Raw genomic sequence first — 27,208 nt, forward strand, 5'->3', positions numbered from 1 at the left:
GATCAGGCTTTTGAACACCAAAGTAAAACCAGTCCTGCTGAATGGAGCAGAAACTTTGAGGAAAACCGTGACTAACACCAACAAAGTCTAGGCCTTCATCAAAAGATGCTGGGGCTGGATAGGTCACAACTTCTGCAAGCCCGAATCAAACACCACCAGGTAAGCCCCTACCTGGTACCCTAAAAGGAAAAGAGGAAGGCCAAGAAGCACCAGGTGCCGAGGCCTCAAGGCTGACTGAAAGGAGATGGGATATACCTGGAGTCAGAGTGAAAGAATAGCCAAGGGCAGGGATGGCAGGAGAGTCCTGGTTGATCGCCTATTCCCCAGGAGGGGTGGTAGGCAAAGTAAGTAACTATCTGTCAGAGAGGTAGGAAAAAAATCAGGATTTTGTTTGCAAGATAAGGATGCCTGCACCAAAAGGTTCTCAGAGGACAGGTGAACAGTTAAATCTACAGAAGCAGGATGATGATGGCATGCCACTTGACCTGCCCAATTGACAGCCGGTAGAGAAGCCGGTTTGTCCCAAACCACAAAAATGGGGATTTGTAAGACACTTTACAATGACTACACAGGATTAGTGGTGGAGGAGGCAGGCTGGTGATTGTCCGTGAGGAAATTTGATTGACTTCTTCCAAAGGCAAAAGTAGTTCAATGAATTCTACAGGAATGAGTAGGACAGCAGTAAGCAAAGCCATCTCCACTGTAGATGGCACTTAACGGCAGCCCAAACCCACATCAATCGAAGAACTTACTACAACTGTATTCTGGCAGGTCAAGTAATTACCTGCATTTGTGCGCCTTGGGGAGGAGGTGATCTGCCTCGTTACTGTAACTGCCATCGTGATAGCCCATGGAAGGCATCTGGATGGGATCCAAAAGGTTCCCCCAATGTTCAATAACACTCTTCACAGGGCAGGTGTCTGTAAGAAGCCTATTCAAACAATTGCCACACCTTATGCCTAGATCTAAAGAGGATAGGCTTGCTCTTTGAAAATTCAGTAACGTAATGAGATGAATCGGAAGTTGATTCCAAGGGCGGAGTCCACACAGTGCCAAAGTAAGGATAGCCCACAGGGCCTACAGCAAAGAATGTGGAGCACATGGCACAGAAGCAAGATCCGAAGGAGCTGAAACTGCACTGACTGGGACTTAGTCTAGAGCCACTGGGACAGAACTGTTCAAAAGCCATACAGGCTGCTTGGTTTCAGATAGGCACACCAAAGGAAATGGGAGAGAATGCTTCCAAAAGAATGTCAGCATCATCTAGGTGAAGGTAGCTATGTAGGTAGAGTCAGCGTCTGGACCCGTAAAAGTAAGGAGCACATTTCAGGTGCTATTGTCCAATCTAGTGCCAGTGTGGTGTCTACCAACTCCGGCCAGCTGGATAACCTACAACTGAATTCAGAAAAGCTTTGTGAGACCAAAATGTCCCTTCACCCCCATTTATGCAACTTCCTGGACGATTTCTCAGTCAGTACCTCAAAATACATTTCTTTCGACCCCCAGGGCTATATACAAAGTGCAAGTAAAATACGTACTAAACAGTACATTTGCGTTTGAAGGCAAAGTTAGTACAATAAAAGATAAAATATCAATAGGCAAGACCAAGAAGGAAATGTTGGTACAGAGGAGCCAATGACATTGCAATCGTACAGAGTAAAACAAACTGAACAACGTAATTTAACAGGAAGGGGCAATACCTTCCTGTGGAGTATCCACAGGGCGCTCAAAAACTTGGCTACTGGAATGGCAAACTTAAGGCTGCAGTTCGACTGCAGGATATGAAGTGCAGCAGATTGGCTACAGACGCCAAGGTGTCTACACATAGGAGCTAGTCAGGATTTACGCGGGCAGGCATATATGCTGGCAGGCAAAAAATACATGTGCAACACTCTCCGCTGTGTAAATGCAAACAAGGCAAACATCAGTGGTCCGGCTGGACCACTTAGTTGTAAATGCTCTAAATAGAACGATGCTCCCTCTAAACCCGAAATATAGCTTCATGTCTATAGAGCCAGTCACCTGGTCCCCGTATATTTCATACACACTCGAAGGTTGATGACCCGCTTGGAAGACGCAGATTTTCAGGAGTTATTAAATGCTACGTCGCCCAATAAGACATCTTGAGTGAGTTTGCAGACGGGAAGATGGTAGTAGCAGGATGCTTACAAATATCTGTCAGCCCAAGGAGCTGGAACGACTCTAATGTTCACAAGCCAGGGAACTTTATGGAATTGACTAGTGGCTATTACATAATGAAGGGCTGTTACAAAGTGAACAAGTTCTGGAGCTGTCCAAAGTCTGCGTCAATATAACAGAGGATGTAGTCTGGCCTTGCCAGCAAGGTTTCTTGCTCCCATGTCCAGGGAAAGAAGATACAGGAGGGTACTGGGGGAAGGAATGCAAGGTTGAGTAGGAATTTATTTTCAGCACTGGTTAGCAACTCAATGTTGGAAAACCTATATCTCCTCCCCATAAAGGATCGAACCCAAGACCGTAGTCTTATAAATGTGAAACGCAGGTGAAATGGGTTTGGAAAATGATGTGCAGTATTCTTTGTGTAATGCCCCTGTGAGTTGTTTGAGCTTAAATGTGGCTTTGTTAATATAGGATTTCCAGGACATATGTCCACTGAACATAATCCCTAAATAAGTAAAGTAGTCCACCTTCTCAAGAGGTAACCCCCAAAACAATATTCTTCCTAAACAACTTCCGAGGATTAAAAAACATCAGCTTTGTCTAACTGATATTGATCTCCAGTCCCAGAGAAAGGAAAAACTCATCAAAACGATGAAGAAGTTTCTGTACCCCGCTTGGGTTCTTGATGATCAGCATCGTGTCATCTGCAAATAACAGAATTGGGGTTTTCGTTTGAGCCAGTAGAAGGGCATGTGCTTCGACTTGACCCAAGAACGGGATGAGATCATTGATAAATAGAGAAAACAGCATGGGGGCCAATAAGCAGCCCTGGCATACACCTCTGAGAACTGGAACCTAATCGGTCAGCTCATGCTGTTTCCCCTACCTGATGGGAGAGAAATTGCTCTCATGGAGATATATCATCAAAGACAAGAGACTCTGCGGCTTCATTGTAGCCAAGACCTCCCAGAGGGTAAAGCATGGGACCAAATCAACAGCAGATATGAGGTCGACAAAGTAAAGGTTGCCCTTGATGATGATAATGGTACGCCAATAAATCAGGAGAAAACGAAAAGCTTGATCAATGGTAGAAATTTTCAGACAACTTCTCCTTCCACAAGGCATGCTTGGTCGACTTACCTATGGAGGGAAAACCTGAGTGGGACCAGGTGTGGCACCTCGAAGTGGTGCAGCCCCCTTGGATGCCAATCCTGGGCCTAAGTCATTAAGCGCATAGCTTTTTTTCTATTATGGCCTTCTCATGCATTCAAGCAAACTTCTCACAGGACTTGTAATCAAGATGGGGGAAGACATCACAAACAGATGTGCTTGCCACAAGCTTATAGCGTAAGGTTCTGAGGAGAGCAAAGCCGGAGTTGCATGCTAGAGTGCAGGGGGAAGAAAAGTAGCGGATGTCAGTTTACCAGAATTGCACATTGTGCAGTTCTGTGACGTGTGTCAAGGGTGAAGCCCGGAGCCAAGCTGGAGATGTGGTGGCACCGGAAAATTATTACATTCTGCTGCCTGAGAGGATTCAAGACGTGAAGAATCTGCAAGTACAAGTATCCATCAGAAAAAAACCACCATGACAATCACTGCTGAACAAAGTAAAACTTTCTAAATGTTTTCAAGTCACAGAAAATAAGAATTACACTTCTCACAAGCAATGGCTGCAGAGGCCGACCTAAAGCAATAAATGACTAAAGAGGGTTGACTCAAAGCTCCTGTTTAGATATAGTTTGCATCAGCTCTGACAGACCGCTAAAGGGGTCTCTAGCCAAGTCAAAAATGGCCAATGGGAGGTATGATTTTTTTTTTAATGGTTTTATGAACCAGTGATAGCTCTTTTTGAAGCTTTCTTTTATTATGCTTTCACTAGGGAGTAGTATGCAGTTTTACCTTGCACAATACATGAACCAAAGAGTAGTGATACCACAGGCTCAGCAATAATAACATAGGACGAGTAGTTTATATTTAAAGTATGCAAAAACAACATTTGATGGACAGAATGCAGAACAATGTCATACATTCCCCCTGTACAGGGATCTGGGCCTAAATCCATTGTTTCTTTGCTCATCATGCCATTCCAGTTTGAACCCAGCCATATGCAAATCAGTCTTGACCCTGTGCCTCATAGGAACAGTCCTGCCTAACCTGCCAAGCCAGGTCCTCACTGGACTGGAAATAGGCATCCTAGGACAGGTTTCGGAGTTTCAGCCCTCTTCAGCCAGGATAGCTTGATTCCAGTGGCATGGAGAGCACGGGACCCACGTCTGGGCATACCCGTCCCACTCGGGGTGATAAATGCAAAAACAACAGTTGATGGACAGAACGCAGAACAAGATCATACATTCCCCCAGTACATAGATCTGGGCCTAAATCCATTTAAAAGTATACCATAGTTTAATTCACTTACTTCCATTTTCTCCTCTAGTTCGTGTAGGAATTCCCCATCTGTTGCAACCGATGACATTGATGTGGAGCTCTTAGCACTTAAAATGGCACGGGAGATGTACTCAAGGCGCTGCTGTAGTGAAATTTCTGTGCTACATTGTAGGAAAGAAAAGCCTTATGAATATGTATTAATGCCAAAATGAAACTGAATATTATAGTAGAGTAACTTGCAGACTATTTAACCTATCTCTTATTACCTACAGAGATCGGCTTCAATCTATAGTTACTTGCCTCAAACCTAGCAAAATGCAACACCCAAGAAAGGCTTTTCTTTAGGACTTCACCAGATTGGACTTTTGTAGAGCTTTAAAGCACTCATCACTGCAACCCTGCCATTATAAGCTGCAGGTTTCTCTGAGAACGAGTAACAGGTTCCAGACCGAGATGGTAAATAGTTCCAAGTGCCCTGGGAAGGGGAGGACATACGCGTGCAATAGCAAAGTGAGCAACAAACAATTGTATTTTAATTCCAGAGATGCATAATCGTTGGCGATTCCTAAGAAGTGAGTTGTCCTGGGTCAGCCCAAAACGGTGGGGTTACGACTGAGGGGAGGAGCTTATATGGGGTATGCAGGACAGCAGAGCATTAGGTCCTTTTATTTATTTCTCCTGACAGTGGTTGGACAGGATCTCAGACATGTTTTGGAAAGAGTGAGCGAGTGCCAAGGTGCTCTGCCTTCAGACACCTATGCATGAAAGGGAAGTTTACCTCAATTCACATCTCATCTTTGCGGTCAACCTTTCAATCCATCTATTGATTGATTCAGAAACCGCAGTACCAATTCCTGGTATAGTGATAAATGAACATTTAAAGAAACCTTATGACAGAATTGGGGAAATGCTATGGGAAATGTATGTGTTACTATTTATAGATATGTGCAAAAGACAATATCCCAACTGGTATTATTTATAGACAAATACACAGGATATCTATACAGCATTATTCATTATAGAGCAAGGAGACTCAGTTCGATTTTCATATGTGCTCAAAGCATCATTTTTATCAGCATTTCAAAATTCATATAGGACAATTGTAATTACAGTTAGTATCAGCACTGCAATTAATCAATAGCAAATGACAGCCCAAAATTGTACAAGGTGCACGAGTGCAAGGTGAGTGGCACTACGGCGACGCAAGTGACAGTGAGAGCAGCGTGGACGGCGCAGAGTGTGATGTGAGTAATTATATACAGTGCGTAAAATACAGAGTAGTATGCGAACAATTCAGTTCTAGTTTTCCTTTTTCTGAAAACCACTGAGTGAAGGGCGCCTAAAATTTCGCTGGGGAGTCGACGGCGTTTCGATCCGTAATAATTAGGATCATCATCAGGACTGGGGGGCTGGAGGCAGTGCTGTATGGGAAAGAAGGGAGGGAGAGGATGAGGCGGACGGGCAGAGACAGAGGTCCATAGGGTTCAAAAAGTAAAGGGGATGAGAAGCTCACCGTCTGATAACTGGTGGATGATAAGGAAGGGTATCACAGGTTAAGGCTCTGTGCGGATGTCTCGGGGGACAAGTACAGGGGGGCTATTCAATCCGAGATTGCATCTGCGGTCCCATGGGTGCCTGTAAATAGGGGAACAAGATGGAGAACCCAATCAGAAAGGAGGGCTCGGAGGTCGAGTGCACCTAGAGTCAGGCAGGCGGGGCAGAGGGAAACTTACCGGGAGTTATTGAATCAAAAGTGATCCGGAACCGGGTGGTCCGTGCAAGGGGCAGGAGTCGATCTCTGCGTGATAGGAAGGGCGGGGTAAGTCAATCTGTGAACAAGGGGGGGGGGGGAAAGGGGGGAATCAGCGAAAAATAGTGGCCCGGCAGGACAAGTAAACCTAGAGCCAGGTATGCGAGGCGCCAGGGAACTTACCGGGGATGGAGTTATCCGGAGCCGAATTGTCCGAGAAAAGATGGCGGGAGTATATTGAATCAAAATTTTATGTCAAAGGCCCGGAGGCCAACATTATGCATATATCCCTTTTATTACTGCCCAAACACAGCAGCAACAGCACCTAGAACTTAGAATACTATCAAACATTCTAGAACTTAGAACATGAATAAGTCCCCTTGAGCAGCAGCCATCTTCCTCTTTTGTTGCTGCTCAAACATAAGATGAGTACCATAATTTTTATTCTCTGTTTGGATTTGGTTAAAAAAGAATGATTGATTTGCTGATTTAAAGTAAATTTGATTGGAATGCTAAACGGAGTATGTATGTCAGATGAAAGATTTTGGAGGAGAAAGATAGCGTATATTTTTAGGAAACGATCGTATGAAACTGTAACTGAGGTTTTTTCTTGTATTTATCAGGAATGAAGGGTACAATAGAAGGTTATTTGGGTTTGGAAATAAGAGGTTAGGTTTATTACCTTTATTAGGGTAAATTGTCCGTTGGTGTGGAGTGTCTCGAGCGCTTGCTGCCTTGTGTCTCGAGCGCTCTTTGTACGCGGGCAGGGTGTTGTCGGTTAAGGGCGCGCGAGGAAGAACGGCTGCAGGCACGAAGGGAGAGAAGCGCACGCCGCGAGAGGAACGGAAAGCATAGCTTTCTGGGCATTGGGGGCCGCCGTACGTTCGTTGCGTGCGGCGGCCATTTTGGAAGATTGGGAAAACAGGTAGTGTTTGGTTGGGTGACGTGGTCGGCCATATTTTGGGAGAGTTTTTTTCTTGTAGTCTGACTGAACGAGTGTCAGTTTCAGTCAGACGGAGTTCGGAAGGTCGGGAGGTGTGTCGTTTAGGTGTTTGAGATCGGTGAATTAGATTTAGACTTTATTTAGAGGAGAATACTTTTAGGAAGGATTGAAGAAAGAAGAATAGTTTATTTAATAATAATTTGAAAGGAAGGAAGGAAAAGATGGAGAAAGAGGATTTGAGTATGGAGGATAGGATGAAGGAGTTTATGGAAAAGAAATTTGGAGAATTTTGTGCTAATATGGAAAAGAAATTTGAGAGCACAATTTCAAAAAAAGCTAAGGAAGGTGAAAACAGACAGGGAACTGGTGAGGAGGATGGTTTTTACACCACAGAGGAAGTTGAGTTAGAGGCAGGTACTTCTTCTGGAGGAGTTAAAAGGAAGGAAAAGAAGAAGAATGTGATTAAGAAGAAGATAACAAAAGATATGGAGAATAAAGGAAAAAAGGAGAAGGCTATAAAGGCCAGAGAGAGTGCTATAAAGGCACAAAGAAAAGGACATAGTACTGTGGCATGTGATGGTAGTTCAACCAGTGGGGATGTAGAGCTCACATGCAGCTCTAGTATGGATGATTCGGATGTGGAGGAAGTTAAGGTTAAGAGAAGGAAGTTGGATGAGGAGATTAAATTGGGGTTTGAGGATTTTGTGGATCCTCAAGGGGAACAGATGTTTGATCCATTGTTGATTCAACATCCACTATCTCCTCAATGGTCCCCAATGGAACACGTTGCCAAGTATATAAGATATTGGATCAGGAGGGAGATGCCAAAAGAAATAAGAACTCGACTGAGGTCGGAGTGCCCGAGGCCAACACTAAATAGCAAAGTGGCCTTCACGCCAGAGTTAGACCAAAAAATGTTAACCTTTTTGAATAACAAAGGGGGAAGAGACCCGAGAAGGGGTCTAGACAAGGGATTGAAGGGATGTCAGGATAGAATGCTTGATATTCTGGGTCCCTTAACTAAGATCTTTGATCTGTGCGAGGAGGCACATTCAAATAACACTGGTGTTGACGTGACAGAAATGCGTCAATGGGTTCAACGTGCTATATGTTTGCTGGGAAATGCTAACGCAGCACTCTGTTTGGAGAGGAGAAAGAGTATTTTGTTTAAAATAGATCCAAAACTTGCAGATTTGGCGGACAAAGAATTGGGTGAGCAGAGCAATGGGCTGCTGTTCGGAGATGATTTCGTGAAGGATATGTCTAAGTACGTGGGTACTTTCAATTCTTTACAAAAAGCTCAGAAGGATATTAGGCGTGTTTTTGGTTGGGCCGGGAGAACAAGGGGTCGGTTCCCCGGCCGAGGAAATGGTGTTACCAGAGGTTTTTATGGAAGAGGTAACAGACCCTATGGAGCAAGTTATGGAAATGGATTCGGATATGGTTATTCTGGAGGATATGGTTATCAGAGAACCAATCAAGGAAGTTTCTTCCCACAAAGACAGAGGGGAAGAGGAAGAGGAGGAAGATCAGATAGGAGATCGAGAGGTTTCTCAGGTAAGTTGCTCACGAGACCCTTTATTTATGGAAGTAAAATTGGGCGGCAGACTAGCCCAGTTTGTTTCCAGATGGCAAGAGATAACTCAGGATCCGTGGGTTTTGGAAACTGTGGTTGGATACAGGATAGATTTTATCAGTGTGCCAATACAGGAAAGGGTTCCAAAGGTGTTAAGATTTTCAGGAGAGATGGAAAAATTAGTAACAAAAGAAGTGTTAGAATTGGAGAAGAAAGGAGCGATAGAGTTCGCAGAGGAGGTGCATGGTTGCTTCATAAGCAATTTGTTTCTTGTGGAGAAGAAAGACAAGAAAATGAGACCGGTAATCAACTTGAAGGAGTTGAACGATTGGGTTGTTTACAACCATTTCAAGATGGAAGGGATACATATGTTAAGAGATTTGTTGAGGAAAGGGGATTGGTTAACGAGGCTGGACTTAAAGGATGCATATTTAACGATCCCGATGTGTCAAGACCAGAGAGATTACCTTCAGTTCAGGTGGTTGGGAAGGCGCTGGAGGTTCAAAAGTCTCCCTTTCGGATTGACGTCAGCTCCTTGGTGTTTCACCAAGGTGATGAGGCCAATTGCGGCTTGGTTGAGGTCAAGGGGAATTCGTTTGATTGTTTATCTGGACGATATTCTGATTATGGCAGAGGAGAGAGTTTTAGCGAAGGAACAAACAGAGTTTGCGGTGAGAGTAATAGAGGATTTGGGATTTGTTGTGAACAGGGAGAAGTCTTGTATGGTTCCGAATCAGGAGATGACGTTTTTAGGTTTCAAGATACAGACGTTGGATTGTATGTTGAAGTTGCCTATGGAGAAGGTGAAGAAGATCAGGAAGGAGGTAAGGAGAGTGAAGTCTGCAGAGTGGATTACGTTGAGACAGTTGGCACGTCTGTTGGGTCTTCTGTCTTCTTCGATTCAGGCAATATTCCCAGCTCCTCTACATTATCGTGCTTTGCAGAGACTGAAGGCACATTATTTAAGGAAGGATGTGAGGTATTCTCAGAGGATCATGATGAATCAGGAATCTCAGGAGGAGTTGGAGTGGTGGTTAACGAGTCTGGAAGCTTGGAACGGTCGAGCGATTTTTGGAATGATGCCGGAGGTAGAGATAGAATCGGATGCAAGTTTGCACGGTTGGGGAGCTCGATGTGGAGAGGTTTCGACAGGAGGACAATGGTCGGAGGTGGAAGGTCATATGCACATAAATTGTTTGGAGCTGTTGGCAGGGTCGTTTGCGATAAAGAGCTTTGTGAGGGACAGGATGAAATGTTGTGTTCTTCTAAAGATGGACAATTTGTCTGCGGTTCAATATGTAAACAAGATGGGTGGTCCTCGTTCAAGAGGTTTAGCGGAAATAGCGAAGGAATTCTGGAAGTTCTGTCTGGAAAGGGAAATTGTTGTGCAAGCTCAATACATACCAGGGTTGAGCAACGTAGAAGCGGATTGGTATTCAAGATACCTGAGGGATGCGAGCAGTTGGAAGTTGAAGAGAGAGGTGTTTTTGAGTCTGGAGGACATGTGGGGGCCTTTGTATGTGGATCTGTTTGCAGACAGGTTGAATGCTCAGCTGAAGGAATTTTACAGTTGGAGACCGGACCCGGAAGCGAAGGGAGTGGATGCTTTTCTGCAGAGCTGGAAAGGGGGAAGGTGTTATGCGTTTCCCCCATTTTCTATGATTCAGAGGGTCCTGAACAAGGTCAGGAGGGAGGAAATAGAGTTGGTTTTGATAACTCCTTTTTGGAGAGCACAAGTATGGTTCCCGGATGTGATGAATTTGTTGATGGAAGATCCGATAGTCCTGCCAGATTGCAGGGAGATTTTGATGGATGTTAAAGGAAATTTTCACGATCTTGTGATCTCAGGTCAGTTGAAGTTGATGGCATGGTTGATTTCAGGAGAGTTTGGCAAATGCAGGGTTTATCAAAGGAGGCTGAAGAGCTTGTGTCAAAGTCGTGGTCTAAGGGAACATCTAGGGTGTATGGATCAGCTTGGAGAAAGTGGAATGGTTGGTGTGTTGAGAGGGATTTGGATCCCATTTCGGCACCTGTGGTAGAGGTGGCTAATTATTTGTCAAGTCTCTTCTGTAGCGGATTGGCTTATAATTCGGTTAATTTGAGTAGATCTGCAATTTCAGCAGGTCATGATTTTGTGGAAGGAGTTCCGGTGGGACAGCATGTTTTAGTTAGGAGGTTGGTTAAGAGTGTAAGGGTGGTTAATCCGCCAAAGGCTAAGTATGGTACACTCTGGGACGTTAATTTGGTGCTGAGAGAGCTTGAGAGTTGGGGTCAGAATTCAGGTTTGGATTTGAAGTTTTTGACTTGGAAGGTGACAATGCTTTTATGTCTGGTCTCTTTTAGGAGAGTGTCAGACGTTTTAGAGCTTTGGATGTAGATTCGAGGTTTTACCAACCAGAGGGTGTATGTTTTGAGTTAAAGAGGAGAACTAAGACTATGTCTAGGACGATTTTTTACCCTTTTCTAGAGGGTGAGAGTTCTTTGTGTGTGGTTAAATGTCTGAAGGAGTATGAGAAAAGGACTTTTGCTTTGAGGAAGAAGGGTTGTACTCAACTGTTAATTTCATATGTTAATCCTTATGGGGCTGTGTCAGCTCCTACTTTGGCAAGATGGATTAGGAATGTGATGGCCAAGGCTGGTATAGATATTGGTTATTGGGGGGGAAGCGTCAGCAAGACAGATGGTGGCAGGTGAGAGCCCAGATCTTTTTAACGCACCAGGGTTCGTGGCAAGAGTTCAAGTGGTCCGCAAAACAACCCCATCATTATGCGTTTAATCGTGTATTCAAATACTCTTTTCATGCATGTGCTTTACTCTAAGTCCGTTCCTTATTTGCTATTACTGTATAGGTAATTGAGTGTCACAAGCATTACCCTTGTCACCCCGAGCTTCCTGCCTTTTCCTTGACAGCTTTGCTTTCCACGCACCCCGTGCCAAGTTACATGCCTTTTCTCCTGACAGCTTCCCCTCCCGAGCTGCCTTCGTAACACGAGTCCCGCCCCCTCCCTCCCCTTTTCCTCTGCTCCTATCCCGTTAGCTCTACCACATTGAGGCAGTCCTACGTCATCGGGCAGGCCTTTTCCGGCCTATCTCTAAATAGCTTTGTCTCCGGACCACTGATTGCCGTAGCAACCCCGGGACAGCGTTTCACTCGCTCCGAAGATTCATCGAGGGAAGGTAATACTTCCCGTTGTTTACTACAGCCAATTTTGATTCGATCGCCTTTGATCCTTCAAATCGCCGATTGCCCCCCTTTCCCCCCTCCTCATAGATTGACTCACCTCGCCCCCCCCATCACAAAGAGATCTACTCCTGCCATCTTTTCTCGGACAATTCGGCTCCGGATAACTCCATCCCACGGTAAGTTCCCTGGCGCCTCGCATACCTGGCTCTAAGTTTACTTGTCCTGCCGGGCCACTATTTATCGCCGATTCCCCCCTTTTTTTCCCCCCTTGTTCACAGATTGACATACCCCGCCCTTCCTATCACGCAGAGATCGACTCCTGCCCCTTGCACGGACCACCCGGTTCCGGATCACTTTTGATTCAATAACTCCCGGTAAGTTTCCCTCTGCCCCGCCTGCCTGACTCTAGGTGCACTCGACCTCCGAGCCCTCCTTTCTGATTGGGTTCTCCATCTTGTTCCCCTATTTACAGGCACCCATGGGACCGCAGATACAATCTCGGATTGAATAGCCCCCTGTACTTGTCCCCCGAGACATCCGCACAGAGCCTTAACCTGTGATACCCCTTCCTTATCATCCACCAGTTATCAGACGGTGAGCTTCTCATCCCCTTTACTTTTTGAACCCTATGGACCTCTGTCTCTGCCCGTCCGCCTCATCCTCTCCCTCCCTTCTTTCCCATACAACACTGCCTCCAGCCCCCCAGTCCTGATGATGATCCTAATTATTACGGATCGAAACGCCGTCGACTCCCCAGCGAAATTTTAGGCGCCCTTCACTCAGTGGTTCTCAGAAAATGGAAAACTAAAACTGAATTGTTCGCATACCACTCTGTTTTTTACGCATTGTATATAATTACTCACATCACACTCTGCGCCGTCCACGCTGCTCTCACTGTCACTTGCGTCGCCGTAGTGCCACTCACCTTGCACTCGTGCACCGTGTACAATTTTAGGCTGTCATTTGCTATTGATTAATTGCAGTGCTGATACTAACTGTAATTACAATTGTCCTATATGAATTTTGAAATGCTGATAAAAATGATGCTTTGAGCACATATGAAAATCGAACTGAGTCTCCTTGCTCTGTAATGGATAATGCTGTATAGATATCCTGTGTACTTGTCTATAAATAATACCTGTTGGGATATTGTCTTTTGCACATATCTTTCTACCCCAATCCCAACAAGGTTGATGGGTTTTCACTCCTGTTTTTCTTTACACAACATTACTATTTATAGAGCACAGTCCGTTCTACGCTGCAACTTGGTGTTGTAAAACATACCACTACCGCAAGAAAAAGGCATGGGAGCGAGGTTTCTTTGGCTTAGCTTGTCTGGAGAGATGAATGCTACACAACTGAACTGATAACGTACCGCGGCAACTTGATTAAATGTCTAAAAGCAGTCTAACCAGGGAAAGGTTGCTGCTCAGTTCAACCCGTCGAACACGCATTGGCATAGCCAATATGTCAAGCCTTTGGGACCAAAATGTGTTTAGCCACAGCATCCTGGCTGCTGTGTTGCATGGCTCAATAATGTCTTTAAAAAAAAAAATGCAAATTGTTGCGGGTTTGCATCTCATTTGGTAAGGTGCGTGACTTGTAGCAGTGACTCATTACCTACAAAGTGATATTGCCACTTTTTTCCATTTTAGTTACCTATCGAGGTTGATCAGTAACTAATTTTTTTTAAAAGCATGAAAGCGTTTTTTTTCTCCAAATGGAGGTGGGGTAAGTAACGTGGGATGCAACACGGGAGCCAGGTGGGGAATGCAACAGAGGGTGCAAGAGGCGGTAGCAAGACAGAAGACTCAGAATTTTAAATCAGGTTTTGGGAAGCAACACAGGGACATGGCGTGGAGCAACATCGGGACGGGGTGGAGTAGCACGGGGACAAGGGGGTGAGCAACATGGAGATAAAGGGAGGAGCAAAATGGGGGAGTAGTTGAGGGGATCAAACAGGAAAAGGAAAGAAACGTGAGATAACAGGGTGAAAGTACACATATGAGAAGGCAATGTGGGGAGACGCACATAGGGAAGAGAGTAACATGAATGGCGGCAGAGGAAAGGGGGCAGAAGCACACAACAGAGACAGAAGGAAAACACATGCCCTACGTAGAGTGCTTAAACAAAAAGAAAAAAGCAAAGCCTGAAGAACAAGTTACTTACCGTCTGTAACGATATAACTGTAAGAGACATATATTAGTTCTGGATTCCTTACCTTAGAATTACCTCAGGCGTCAGACTGGATCCGGAGAATTCCTCGTGGGCACCGGGATGCCATTGCGGTGTCTACTTAGATGCCGCCCCTGCACGCTGACGTCAGTTTTGACACAACTTTCCATGCCAAAAGTACAGAGCCATGCAAGACACTGGTGCACAAAACTAGGGTCCTCAAAGGGAGTCCGTTACACCAGAAGCCAGTTCGCAGAACGGGGAGGATGGGTGGGGCAGTAAAGAATCTATAACGAATATAAGTCTCTTACAGATATATCATTACCAAAGGTAAGTAACTTGTTCATCTGAAAGAGACAGTTATAGATTCCTTACCTTAAAATAGACACCCCAGCAATGCCAACCCCGGAGGTGGGCTGCGTACCAAGTTCACACAAGAAAGTCTGGAGACCAGATCGGTCAAAATAGCCGTCTCTCCGGACTTGGCTATCCAGGCAGTAATGTTTGGTGAACATGCGCAAAGATGCCCACATGCTGCCTGGCAGTTGTCAATGAACAGGACTCCACGTCCCAAAGCAGTAGTGGCTGCCGGCGCCCTGGTAGAATGGGTGTGCATTCATACTGGAGGTTCTTTTTTCACCAAAGAATAGCAGATTTCGATGCATAGGACAACCCATCGAGAGATGGTACGTTTGTGCACGACCCAACTTTTCTTAGCGCCCACAAAACCCACAAAGAGTTGATCATCCACCCGGAAATCTTTAGTGCAGTAAAGGTAGAAGGACAGCGCACATTTTGGGTCCAGACGCTCGAGTCTCTTCTATTTGGTAGGGTGCAGAGGCGGGAAGAAGGTGAGCAATTTGATGGTCTGACCTATGTGAAAATAGAGAGCCACTTGAGGCAGAAAAGAGGGCCTAGTGCGAAGGACCACTTTGTCCAGATGAACAGCAAGAAAAGTAGGCTTAGAGGAAAGAGCCTGAAGGACACTTACCCTTTGAGCATATGAGATGCCAAGCAGGAAAGCGGTCTTCAAGGTAAGAAGATGGAGAGGACAATTATGTAGTGGCTAGAAGGAGCACACATAAGGAAAGTAAGAACAAGATATTAGTCCCACAGGGGCACTACAAAAAGAGAGGGAGGAAAGAGATGAGTAATGCCCTTTAGAACTTTAGAAATCTATTCGCAATCGGAGACTTGAAAAGAGAAGCCTGATTAGGAAGGTCAAAAAAGGCAGTGATAGCTGAAAGGTAGCCTTTAAAAGTGCCCAGAGCAGAGCCCTGCTGGGCCAAAGATCGAATGAGGAGAAGAACCTCTTAAAGAGGGGCAGAAGGTGAATCCACAGCCTTTGCTGTGCACCATGCCACAAATTTATTCCCTCTACAAGCCTGCCAAGATGACATTACAGACTCCAGAAGGAAGATCGAACGCTGTCAACTGTCGCCACTCAATCTACATGCAAGGAGGTGAAGGCTGGACAGGTTTGGCTGGAAGACGGTCCCCTACTGCTGCAATAAAAGATCCTCCCAAAGAGGCAGTCTGATCAGGGGATCGGCGACCATGCTCAAGAGCGCGGGGTAATAGACTCTCTGTGCCCAGTCCGGACACACAAGAATGACTTGGGCTCGGTAGCGCTTGATCTTCTTAAGCACTCTGGGCAGAAATGGTACAGGCAGAAAGGCGTATATGTGGCTGCAATTCCACTTACAACAAAAAGCATCAGCGAGCGAGTGCTGCCATGGAAACTCCAACGCGTAGAACGACTGACATTGCGCGTTCTCTTCGGTGGCGAAAAGATCTAACCAGGGCCGGCCTGGGAACTGAAACCAGCCCATGCACCCGGGCTCAAAACCGGCCTCCACCCTGGCGCCCACTGAGGAAATGCCCGGTGCCCGCTACGGCCAGACCAGCCCTGGATCTAACATAGGCTCTCCCCACTGCTGAAAGCTGAAAGAGACCTTGCATCACCTCCGATTGAAGACGTCATTCGTGATCAATCATGCCCTGGCAGCTGAGTTCATCTGCCCTGGCGTTCAGAGAACTTGCCAGGTATTGAACCACCAGGGAGATGCCCTGCTGTTCCAGCCATGCCCAAAGGCGAAGAGCCTCTTGACATACGGTCCACGACCCCACCCGCCCTGTTTGTTGCAGTACTACATGGCGGTGGTGTTGTCTGTGAACACCTGCACTACTCTTCCTTTGACAGAAGGAAGGAATACCTTCAGTGCAAGACGGATTGCCTGGAGCTCCAAAAGGATGATGTGGAGACTGGACTCCGCCGGAGACCAGAGACCCTAATCTCTGCCTCTACCAGAAGGCCGCTGGATCCCAGGAATGACGCATCCGTCACTACTGTGAACTCTGGTTGGGGAAGGGAGAGGGGTCTGCCGCTGATCCAATCCTGGTTCGGTACCCACCACTGCAACTGACGTACAGTCCCATCTGAGAACTGGACGACATTGGAAAGATTCCCCTGATGCTGCGCCCACTGGAACTTCAGAACCCACTGCAGAGCATGCATGTGCCACCTAGCATGATCCACCAGCAGGAGGCCATGAGTCCCAGCAGCGTTGGGGTCATTCTCACCGAAATCTAGGCTAGAGGCTGAAACATCGGTATCATAGCCCGAACATCCCAGACTCGCTGCTCGGGATGACAAGCCCGAAACTGCGCTGTATGCAGAACTGCTCTGATGAAAAGGAGCTTCTGAGAGGGAATCAGGAGTGACTCCGGCACGTTGATAGTGAACCACAGCCGAGTGCAGGAGGTCCCCTGTAGTCTGGAGGTGGAAGACGACAGCCTGGAGCGAGCTTGCCTTCAACAGCCAGCCGTTGAGATAGGGGAATACTGAAACCCCTAATCTACACAGATGAGCTGCGACCACCACCATCACTTTCGTGAACACCGAGGGGCACTGGTAAGGCCAAAGGGGAGCACAGTAAACTGAAAATGCTCGTGGCCTACTGTGAACCGTAGGTAACGCCTGTGGGTTGGCAGGACGGGGATGTGGAAGAAGGCGTCCTGGAAGTCCAAAGCTACCATACAGTCTCCGGGATCGAGGGCAGACAAGGCCTAAGCCAACGTGAGCATTTTGAACTTCTGCTTCTTGAGGAAGCGGTTGAGGACCCTGAGGTCTAAGCTAGGACAAAGGCGGGAGTTACAACCATGACCTTCTTCTGACACAGGGACCCTTTTGATAGCTTCCTTGGCCAAGAGAGCTGCAACTTTCTGGTGGAGGAGGGCCAAGTGATCATCTGACATGCGATGATGCGTTGGTAGCATGGAGGTAGAGGTAGTCTGAAAATTGAGGAAGTATCTCCTTCGAACTATCTGCAAAACCCACCTGTCTGACATGATGTTTTGACAGTGGGAGAGGTGATGGCGAATCCTGCCTCCCACTGCCTCTGGTGGCCCTGAAGGTAGGCCTAGGAGGGTTTGGATCCTGCTGCAGAGGGGGCCTGGTGGACTTGCTCACCTGCTGTCCCCCAGATCCGAGTCGCTGGGTCCCACGTCCGCAGCCACGCAGAGGCTGGGTAGCTTGAGCAGCCCTGTGGCCAGATTGGGTGGAACGTGGTGGGCACCCCTTCTGTAGCCACAAAAGGGTTGAACTGCAGGGTTGAGAGGTGGCTGCAAGGCCCAAGGATCTGGCCGTAGCCCTAGAATCCTTGACGCACTCAAGCGTTGAGTCCGCCTTGTCACCGGACAGGCGAGGGCCATCAAAGGGCATGTCCAGAAGGGTGGATTGGACCTCCCCAGAGAAACCAGATATCCTCAACCAGGCGTAGAGCCTCGAGGCTACTGACGTGGAATTTGTTCTGCCTAGAGAGTCTGCGGTATCCAGCCCACAATGAAAGGTGAACTTTGCTGCGTCTTTACCCTCTGCCACTGAACGGGTGAGAACGGCCTGGGCTTCCTCCGGGCACTGTGGCAGCACTAGCGCAACCGTATCCCACACCGTATGGGTATAACGGCCCAAGAGGCATGCAGTGTTCACCGACTGCAGCGCTAAGCTGGCGATAGACAACATCTTCCAAAGGTGGTCCAGCTTCTTGCATTCCCTATCTGGGGGAGCAGCAGGGAATGTGCCCTTAGAAGACGAGGCTTGGACCACCAAGCTATCAGGGGTAGGGTGTTGGGAGAGGAAAAGTGGGTTGCCCGGGGCCGGGCTGTGGCGTTGGGCAATCATCCTGTACACAGTCCCTGTGCTGGGCTTGGACCAAGTGCCTAGAAGGACATCGGTGAGGGCTTCATTAAAAGGCAGCAGGGGCTCTTAAGAGGCCGCTGCCGGTTGTAGTACCACTGCCAGGAGGTTAGTCCCGACTGCCACTATAGGAAGCTCCAGGCCCAAGGCCTCAGCCACCCTATGCAACACAACTGCGTACGAAGCTCCTTCTTCCGTAGCCACGGTAGGGGGAGAGAGCATGTCAAGGCCCGGGGAGGTATCCAAACCACTGGCATCACCCAGCTCCTCTTGCCAGTCTTGCTCGTCAAGCTGGTCAGATAAAGGGTCTACAGACCCATCCCAGTCCTTCTCACCATCCTCTGGCTGCCAGTCGGGGTGATTGGGAACGCCAGGGATGAACAGCGGTACAAAAATTCCCTCCAGTGCCGGTACTGATCGAGCGACGTCAGTCTGGCTCTGTGCCCAGTTGCGGTTGAGGCTTGGGTCGACGCCAGTTGGAGGCACAACTGGCGTCATCACTGGAATTGGCACCAATGAAGGTACTGCGAGGTCGACCAGCACCGATCTGGATCCAGGCCTGGATCCTTGGGGGCCCTCTGGCACCGGAGGAGCTGGCATCAAAGGCCCAGGGCCCCCAGCCAAATCCGTGGGGCCCAAAGGTGCGCTGGGGGAGTTGGGCTGCCCAAAAATGCTTTGGGGCGCTTCATAAAAGGCTCAACGCTGGGCAGGGGGTGCTCCCGCTCCGGAAAAGGGAGGGAAGAGCGGAGCAATCCCAAAAGCGGCCTCCGAAGACGGAGCCGGAGAGCGACGATGCTCTGGGTCGTGCATCGGCTGACGGATGGGGAAAAGGCAAAGAGCGACAATACTTCTTCGCCTTCTACTTGTGCTTCGTTTTACCCGAGGAGTGCGAAGACTTCGATGACAAGTGGGGGTGGCCCCGCCACCAGTCCTGAGACCTTCATCTCGAGCGAAACCTCGAACGATGCGGAGCAGACTGCCGAGCCTCCATGAGCTTTCAAGATGGCTCCCGCAAAGACTTTAGATTCATGGCCCGGCAGTTGGAGCAGGACTTCGGGTCGTGGTCGCGCTCCAGGTACCAGAGGCACACGAGGTGCAGATCTGTGATGGACATCAATTTGTGACAGGAGTCACAAGGCTTGAAGCCGTCCGACGACTGGACATCTCTCGAGCTACCAGAAGTCGGATGACAAAAAAAAAAAAAAAAAGCCAACAAAAGTAAAAAAATTACTAAGGGGCAAGCTCCTCTCCGGACCTGCGCTGGCTGGCGTGAAAGTCATCCTGGCGACCACGACGCCGACCACGGAGTCAACCAACGCCATCGACCGACGCGCAGATGTACTGCTACAGAAAAATTCTCCGGATCAAGTCTGACGCCTGGGGGTAATTCTAAGGTAAGGAATCTATAACGAATCGTCTTTTTCAGATTAAACAAGCAGAGGAAAGACATGTTAATGCATCAGAAGAGGTAGGAAATCCTACACAAGCTAACGAATAAGAAGCAATAAAATGAGGCACAATGAAGCTAACCAATGGTAAGCGAAGGCCGGACTTTATGCCCACTATAACAAAATGTCTCACAACAGACAGTGCATGCATTGTCTTAGGAGATCCTTAAAAGCTACAAAAAGAATGGGGTACCTTAGCATTCTGCCCACTCAAGATAAGGGTGTCCCTCTCTCCCTCCCCTTTCTTCTGCCATGTTTCACCCCGAATAGCCTCTTTCATGTTGACCTCTTTGCTTTGCCATGTGAAGTACCTGTTGTACAGTGTTTGCTTATTCCAGGTACAATGTTTTTTCTTCCCCCTGTTCCCTTTCCCCGCTGTTTTGTATTAAATTCCTAATAAATATGAAGCAAAAAAAGAGAAGTGTGTCCACCTCTAAGCATGTAGGTTCCATAACTCAAACACAACCCTCATTCTCCACCTCAAGAAATCCACTATAGAAAGGTGACGCCCAAACGCTGACCTGTTCCAGGGGGTTGTTGGAGGACCCACGGAGCTGCCCTGCCTGCCCTCTATCCCTTTGGATACCGCCGCTACCAGCAACTGCTTGCCAGCGGCGAGGGGTGAAGGCTGCTTGGGAGATTGGAATCGCTGTGGGGAGATTGGACACTTAGCAGAGGGCGTGTGCAAGCAGGGACTCTGAAGACCAGGAGTCCCTGCGCTACCCAGGTGTGCACGGACGCGCACCCAGTGAGACACGCCCCCCGCCTGACTTAGAACAAAAGGCGTGTGTTTCCCTTCGTCAGCGGGACGCCCAAACGCTGACCTGTTCCAGGGGGTTGTTGGAGGACGCACGGAGCTGCCCTGCCTGCCCTCTATCCCTTTGGATACCGCCGCTTCCAGCAACTGCTTGCCGCACCCGCTTCGCGGGTGCCGCTTCGCGGCCAGCGGCGAGGGGTGAAGGCTGCTTGGGAGATTGGAATCGCTGTGGGGAGATTGGACACTTAGCAGAGGGCGTGTGCAAGCAGGGACTCTGAAGACCAGGAGTCCCTGCGCTGCCCAGGTGTGCACGGACGCGCACCCAGTGAGACACGCCCCCCGCCTGCAACGCCCGTTATTTAACAGCTCGCCTGACGCTCAGCAGGACGCGAGCGGGACGCCGAGCGAAGCCCGGGCAAAGGGCGGGCAGTCTGTGGCAGTCAGGGGCAGTCAGAGGCTGGGGTGGGCCACCCCCCTGTCATTTGCTATCTCTTGAGTTAAAGCTAGTCGTTTGCTGGTTGGGGGTCTAGTTGCCTAAATGTCTACCCGCTCTGGGAAAGCACTGAGGGGTAGGGGAGAAGGGGCTGCAGGAAGCACTATGATTGGTACAATGGATAAATTTATCACAAGAGTAGCTGCTGTTATTGAAAAAGAGATTGTGATGACGGAGCACCGCCTTTCACAAGACTTCCTCCCGGCTAGACGCTCCTCGTTAGGAGCAGTGGCACAGGCCTTATCTCCTACTTCTACCCATCCCACCTCCCTTCTTCCTGGGACCGAGTCCGAGCAGCCACGGATCACAGCAATAGGGGCAAGTATTGACAGGTTGGAAAGCTTGGTAGTACAATCCTTGCCCCTTAGCTCTAATCCAGCTGTCACAGGTCTATGTTCTGTTGCACCTCCAAGCCCCTCCATTGGCCAGGTCCGTCAAGAACCCCCTCAGGATCCGCCCTCGGCCTCGAACCGGTCGTGCTTGGCACAAGGCTCCTTGGTTCGCATCAAAAGAAAAAGGGTTGCTAGTTCACGGAAGGGTAGCTTTACAATACTCCACAAGCGCCCGAGGAAGCATGTCTCAAGAGGCCCTGGCCAAATAACTAACAGTGGTCCTGTTACACTGACTCCTGTCCTAACAGGAGTAAATGCTCCCTTGGTAGCCGCGGCTGAAGTGGTACATACACACCTCATCCCCTCTGCTCCACCAGCCGCATCACACGAATTGCCTCCCTTAAAGGTTATTGAGAATCTGGTTAAGTCCCTAATGGTCCCGCTTATTGATCAAGTTAAGGGTCTAGGGGAAAGGTTAGATAGGTTTGAACAGACTACCCTTGACAACTTTTTTTCCCTGAAAACCCTTCTCAAACTCCAGTCTAAAACCAGGGAGGACAAATTGGGTGGGAATGATGGGAAGGGGGCTATAGTGGGCTTAACTGAGGCTATCCTCCCGTCAACGTCTGCCACTGCTACAGCAGTAGGGAAGGTCTTGACAACTGTCTCTGAGATCCCTCCTACCGTTAAATCGGGAAATATCACTCATACTGCCCAGGTCCACGTTAGTACTCCCCAGTTATCGAGAAATCCCAAAACGAAACCAGACCAAAGGAAGTTGCAAGCGGGAGGGGCCCAATCAATGCCAAAACGAGTGGCACAGCCAACTGTTAACGCCAGGGGAGTTGCCTCAGCTGTAAAGGCAAAGGCAGCTACGAGTCATCCTGGAGCTCCTTCTTCAGCGGTTATACCGCAGAAGGTGGTTCCTAAGTGCCTGCCAGTCAATCTCCCCCCAGAGTGCCACCCCTATGTTGCTGTCCTCGTTAATGTTCCCATTCTGAAGGAAGCTCAGTTGGAAACCCAACAGGCACTCAAGAATAAAACCATGCATTGGCTTAAAGCCAACAAACCCCTACCTAGGGGTGTGGAGGGGATAATCCTTGGAGTGCGTAGGGTAGGATGGATAGGACTGGGAAAGAAACCATTTGAAGGCGATTGTGTGGTAGTCAACTTTCAAGACACTAGAGTTGCCCACGCAATCTGCAATTCTGATCAGGTTGCGGGTGGCCCAGGCATTGACGTGGTGGACTTAACATACTTCTACCCACGGCCAGTCATGAAATACCTTGGCCCTTCCTTTGTGGACACCTGCCAAAATACCACTGGTAGCCACTGGTATCCCGTAACACCTCAGTTCCAGCCGCATGCAGTATGGCCTGGGCCGAGATGGGGCCCTATGGGGTACTGACTTGCCGGTCCATTCGGGGAGGTTCAGGGAGATTTTAAACTTAGTAGGGCTCATCACCTGTCCTTGAAGCTGATTGGCCCACTTTCCCCTACAGGGAAGCAGCCAGCACCAACGATTAGACGGGAACCAGGTGTGGGGCGGGATATGAGTGAAGACGATGGCGGCCCTCCTACTCCGGTCGAGGCGGGCATGGTTGGCTCTGTCACATCCGGCGGCGTTGCAGCTGTGACGGACCCACCCATTAGGGTTTTCAGCTGGAATATTGCTGGGCTAGATAGGAAGCTGGCTTTGCCCGACTGGAACGCCCTTGTGGAAGAGTATTCCATCTGTGTGTTCCAGGAGACATGGAGTAGGGACCCCATCCATAAGGCGGGTTATTCATCCCACTCTATACCTGCTGTCTACCCGGAATCAGGTAGGGGACGTCCCTCAGGAGGCCTCCTTATTTGGGTAGCCTCTTCCCTTAATTGCAGGGTAGAGGAACACCAAACTAACTGCCTGGACCTCCTCAACATTACTCTAAAAAATTCTAGGGGTCGTGTTATTCTAAACATCTACAATATATATGCCCGGGGCACAAAGGGAGGCAGACAATCGCCCACTATAGCTCTTTTAGAAAGATTGCTAAGGTTGTCCCCTTATAAACTATGCACCCTGGTCGCGGGTGACTAACTGCACGTTCGAGCCCCTTGGCTCGGAAGCCACTCTAGACCAGGAGGAGGAAGACCAAAGGAGGGGGATACCGGCTCTAGAGCTAAGTCCAATCAAGAGATGGACAGAAGTGGCACTCCAGATTAATTCTCTCACTATGGAGTTTGACCTGAGGGCCCTTAACGGTAGGACTAGATCTGACAAAGCGGATGCCCACACATTCAATAGGCCAAACCATACGTCAAGAATTGATTACATTCTGCTTGACGTCCACTTATGGAGCGCGGTGAGGGATATGGAGGTTATATCGTCCGTCGAGAGCGATCATAACTTGCTCTCCCTCGCCTTCACTCCCTGGTGGTTGGAGGGCATAGGGGGTCCGCTTCTACGTACCTCTGTTTCCGGTGAGTCCGTTGTCTCGAACTGTGGTAGACGGCTGAAGTGGGCCAAGCTCACGCTTTCGGCCGAGAAGGTGACCATCATAACGCAGCTCCTGGCCACAGTCTTAGACAAATTGGATTCGCCCGTGGGTGGGTCTGCGGAGGTGTTCGGCCGGTTTTGTGACCTAACCCTGGCCATAAGCAACCTGTTTATAGTCCCAATTAGTCATAATGGGGCTAAGATACGCCTAGGGAAAAGACAGGGTTGGTTCAACCACAAGTGTAGGGAATCCAAGTCATTGCTTATTGAAGCTGTGAAATCTAAGTCCCAAACAAGGAGTAGGGAGGCTAGGAAGTTATACGCATGCTGTACGAAACTTGCAAAAAAAGAGTGGGAGGATAACTTTTGGCAGGATCTCTTGGCTGCTAGTCGAGGGAGGGACGCTAAGGGACTCTGGAACCTGGTGGGCTATAGGAATCGTCCTGATGATACCCTAAGGACTTGCACGATCCCAGCCCAGATGTGGTTCAACCATTTCAAGGCTCTATACTCAGTAGTGGAAGGGCCAATCAATGAGCCATTCTCCCTTCCCCCATTCTCACTGGATAGAGCCATCGATCCCTTTACTGCACGGGAGGTTACGAACATTATTAAATCCTTGGCTCCCCTGAAATCAGCTGGCCCTGATGGGCTACCAGGGGACTTACTTCGAGCCTACCCGAGCGAATGGGGCACACTGGTTTCTGCTCTCCTGAATGCCATCTTAGAGGGAGGTCCTGTCCCAGAGTCTTGGAAAGGGGCAGAGGTTGTTCCAATTTTTATAAAGGGCTGTCGGGACCAACCAGGGAACTATAGGCCGATAAGCCTCATAGACTCAACCCAGGAGGTGGCTGGAAAGGCGATTTTGGGGAGGATTCTCCATTGGGTGGAGGAGAACCACATATTGTCTGATTTCCAGGCAGGCTTTCGATCTGGTACGGGAACTATCGAGCAAGTGTTCAGACTGATGCTTCTACATTGGAAGGTGGTGGAGCTGGGCAAAGGCAGTCTTTATTTGGCATTTATTGATCTAAAGACTGCCTTTGACCTGGTTCCTAGGGAGGAACTCTGGAGGGTCCTGCAGGGCCTCGGGCTGCCCCCCTACATTCTGTTGCTCCTCAGCAAATTGCATAATGACAACTATGCACAAGTGCGATGGGGCCAAAGTGGGGAAAAGACAGATAGGATCCCGGTCAATAGGGGCATCCGACAGGGATGCGTATTAGCTCCCACACTATTTTCCCTGTATGTGAATGGTGTGGTTGAGCACCTGCTTGACGAACCAGCAGACGCACCCTCCCTGGGGGGCGTGCGGATTCCAACCCTATTGTTTGCCGACGACACCCTCCTCATTTCCAAGACTCCCCAGGGCCTACAGAAGCTTCTGTATCGCTTTCAGGACTTTTGCTCAAAAAGAAGGCTGGTCATTAATGTGGACAAAACGAAATACTTGATCATGCACCCTCCACGTAAACTTGGTCGCCCACCAGTTTTGAACTCTGTTCCCCTTGAGAGAGTCGCCGAATTTGACTATTTGGGGATTCGCATGAGCGACGCTATGAGCTGGACACCCCATATCAACAAAATGACTCTTAGCCACAAAAGGGTGGGGGGAGCTTTGCTAAAGGAGTATCGCAACTCATCTAAGCAATGTGTAGCTCCAGTAATTGACATTTACAAAGCGAAAGCTGTGACAGCATCACTTTACGGGGCAGAGTTATGGGGCCTTGGAAACGTGGAGGCTCTATCCAAGGCTGAGAACAAATTTTTGAAGGACCTCCTGGCTATCCCTCTGAGCACCCCATCAGTCCCGGTGCTCTTGGATGTGGGTTGTAAATCAATTAAAGACCAGGCTCGCCTCCGGCCCCTCCTCTTATGGGCTCGCCTTTGGAGGGTCCCTGAATTGAAAACCTATGCGGACGGGCTGACAGAGGTGATGGGAACGAGCGGCTGGCATAAGATCAAGTGGCTAAGGGACGTTAAAAATCTTTTGGGGGATATGGGTTTGGGGTCTTGTTGGTCTACAAAGTCTGCCCCGCCAAAGGCAACCCTAAAAAAACTATACTGGGAGTGGGTTTCTGCCCAGCTCATCAGCAATCCACGTCACTGCAACTCTACCGCAGCTTATTTGAAAATTAAGGACGTCGTTGCTTTTGAGCCCTATCTGGACTTGATTACACTACCTGTTGATCGGGCACTTTACATCAAATTTAGAGTGGGTACCTTACCCCTAGGAGAATTGCTCTCAAGATGGAATATGCCTGCGCAGGTATCGCCACATTGTGCTCTTTGTCGATCTAGGCCCGAATCTGTGGCACATTTCTTCTTCGAGTGTCCGGACTACTCCCGTCCAAGAAGACGCTGGCTCAAACCCCTTTGCAGACAATTGGGAACTCGCCAGTATATGGTGGCTTTACGGATTTTATTAACTGATACTTCTTCCCCCATAGTCTGCGGCGTCTCCAAATTTCTAAAATGGGCATGGCTGATTCGCTTAAAAAGACTGTCTATTTCAATTTAATTCATTTTTAATTAACTTATTGATGTATAAATAGAACTCTTTTTATCTTACTCGATTTTAAACTGCTACAGTTTTTTTCTTCGATGTGCTGTTTTATATACCCTTGTAATGCTTTTATGACATCTGCATATCGAAATAAAGCTATCAACCAACCAACTATAGAAAGGTTATTTAGTGCAGCAATAAGCAAGATATTTATTATTAATGGTCCCTCCTGTTCAATTTAGTGGCACAGAGCTTACAGGTCAAGAGCCCTCAACCCAAAGTGATGCAATACGTAGCAACCATCAAAAACATCATCATAAGTCGTCACTACTCATATTGGTCACGTCAGTGTGGTAAACTCCTTGCTTCACTGCACTTTTACGTTACTGGCATACAGGGCTTAGTGGCCATCTTGACTGTGCCGCCTGTCATTCACGAGCAGCGCTCTAGCTGTCGGACGCTGCACGCGCCCACACTAAACCCTATTTAATGGGCTGTGGTCAGACGCACAGCGCCTGACAAGGTTTCTCCTTCCGATTTTGATCCAGATACTGTTTTCATTACTGTGGTTGTGCTGACATGCTGCTGGGGAGTTTGTTCATTTAACTTTGGGAAAACTCCAGTTTTTAGGGCTCGGGCCTACGTCACACTGCGTAGGCCCGGGTCTACGCAGTGTGAGGGTGTCCGAAAACCTACCTAACAAATTCCTGGCTGCTCGTGATTTTTCGTCCTTTTTTTTGCCAGCTGCATGGCAATTGGGCTTCGCATGCGTGTGTTTTTAGAAGAGAGCACGCAATAGGCCATAGGCGGTAGAGTAGCTCCGTCTATGGCATATTGTGTGCG

At 48.4% G+C, this 27,208-nt stretch overlaps 1 protein-coding gene across 2 annotated transcripts in view; it reads right to left on the reverse strand.

Moving 5' to 3' along the window:
* NUP155 (nucleoporin 155) overlaps positions 1-27,208 on the reverse strand; it is an 898,957-nt gene that overhangs the window by 325,015 nt on the left and 546,734 nt on the right. For both annotated transcript variants that reach the window (XM_078674974.1, XM_078674975.1), the window contains one exon: positions 4,556-4,685. In XM_078674974.1, coding sequence (XP_078531100.1) covers positions 4,556-4,685 — 130 coding nt within the window. The remainder of the gene's footprint in view (positions 1-4,555; positions 4,686-27,208) is intronic.

This window comes from Lissotriton helveticus, chromosome 2_1, assembly GCF_964261635.1.
Source record: "Lissotriton helveticus chromosome 2_1, aLisHel1.1, whole genome shotgun sequence".
Lineage (NCBI taxonomy): Eukaryota > Metazoa > Chordata > Amphibia > Caudata > Salamandridae > Lissotriton > Lissotriton helveticus.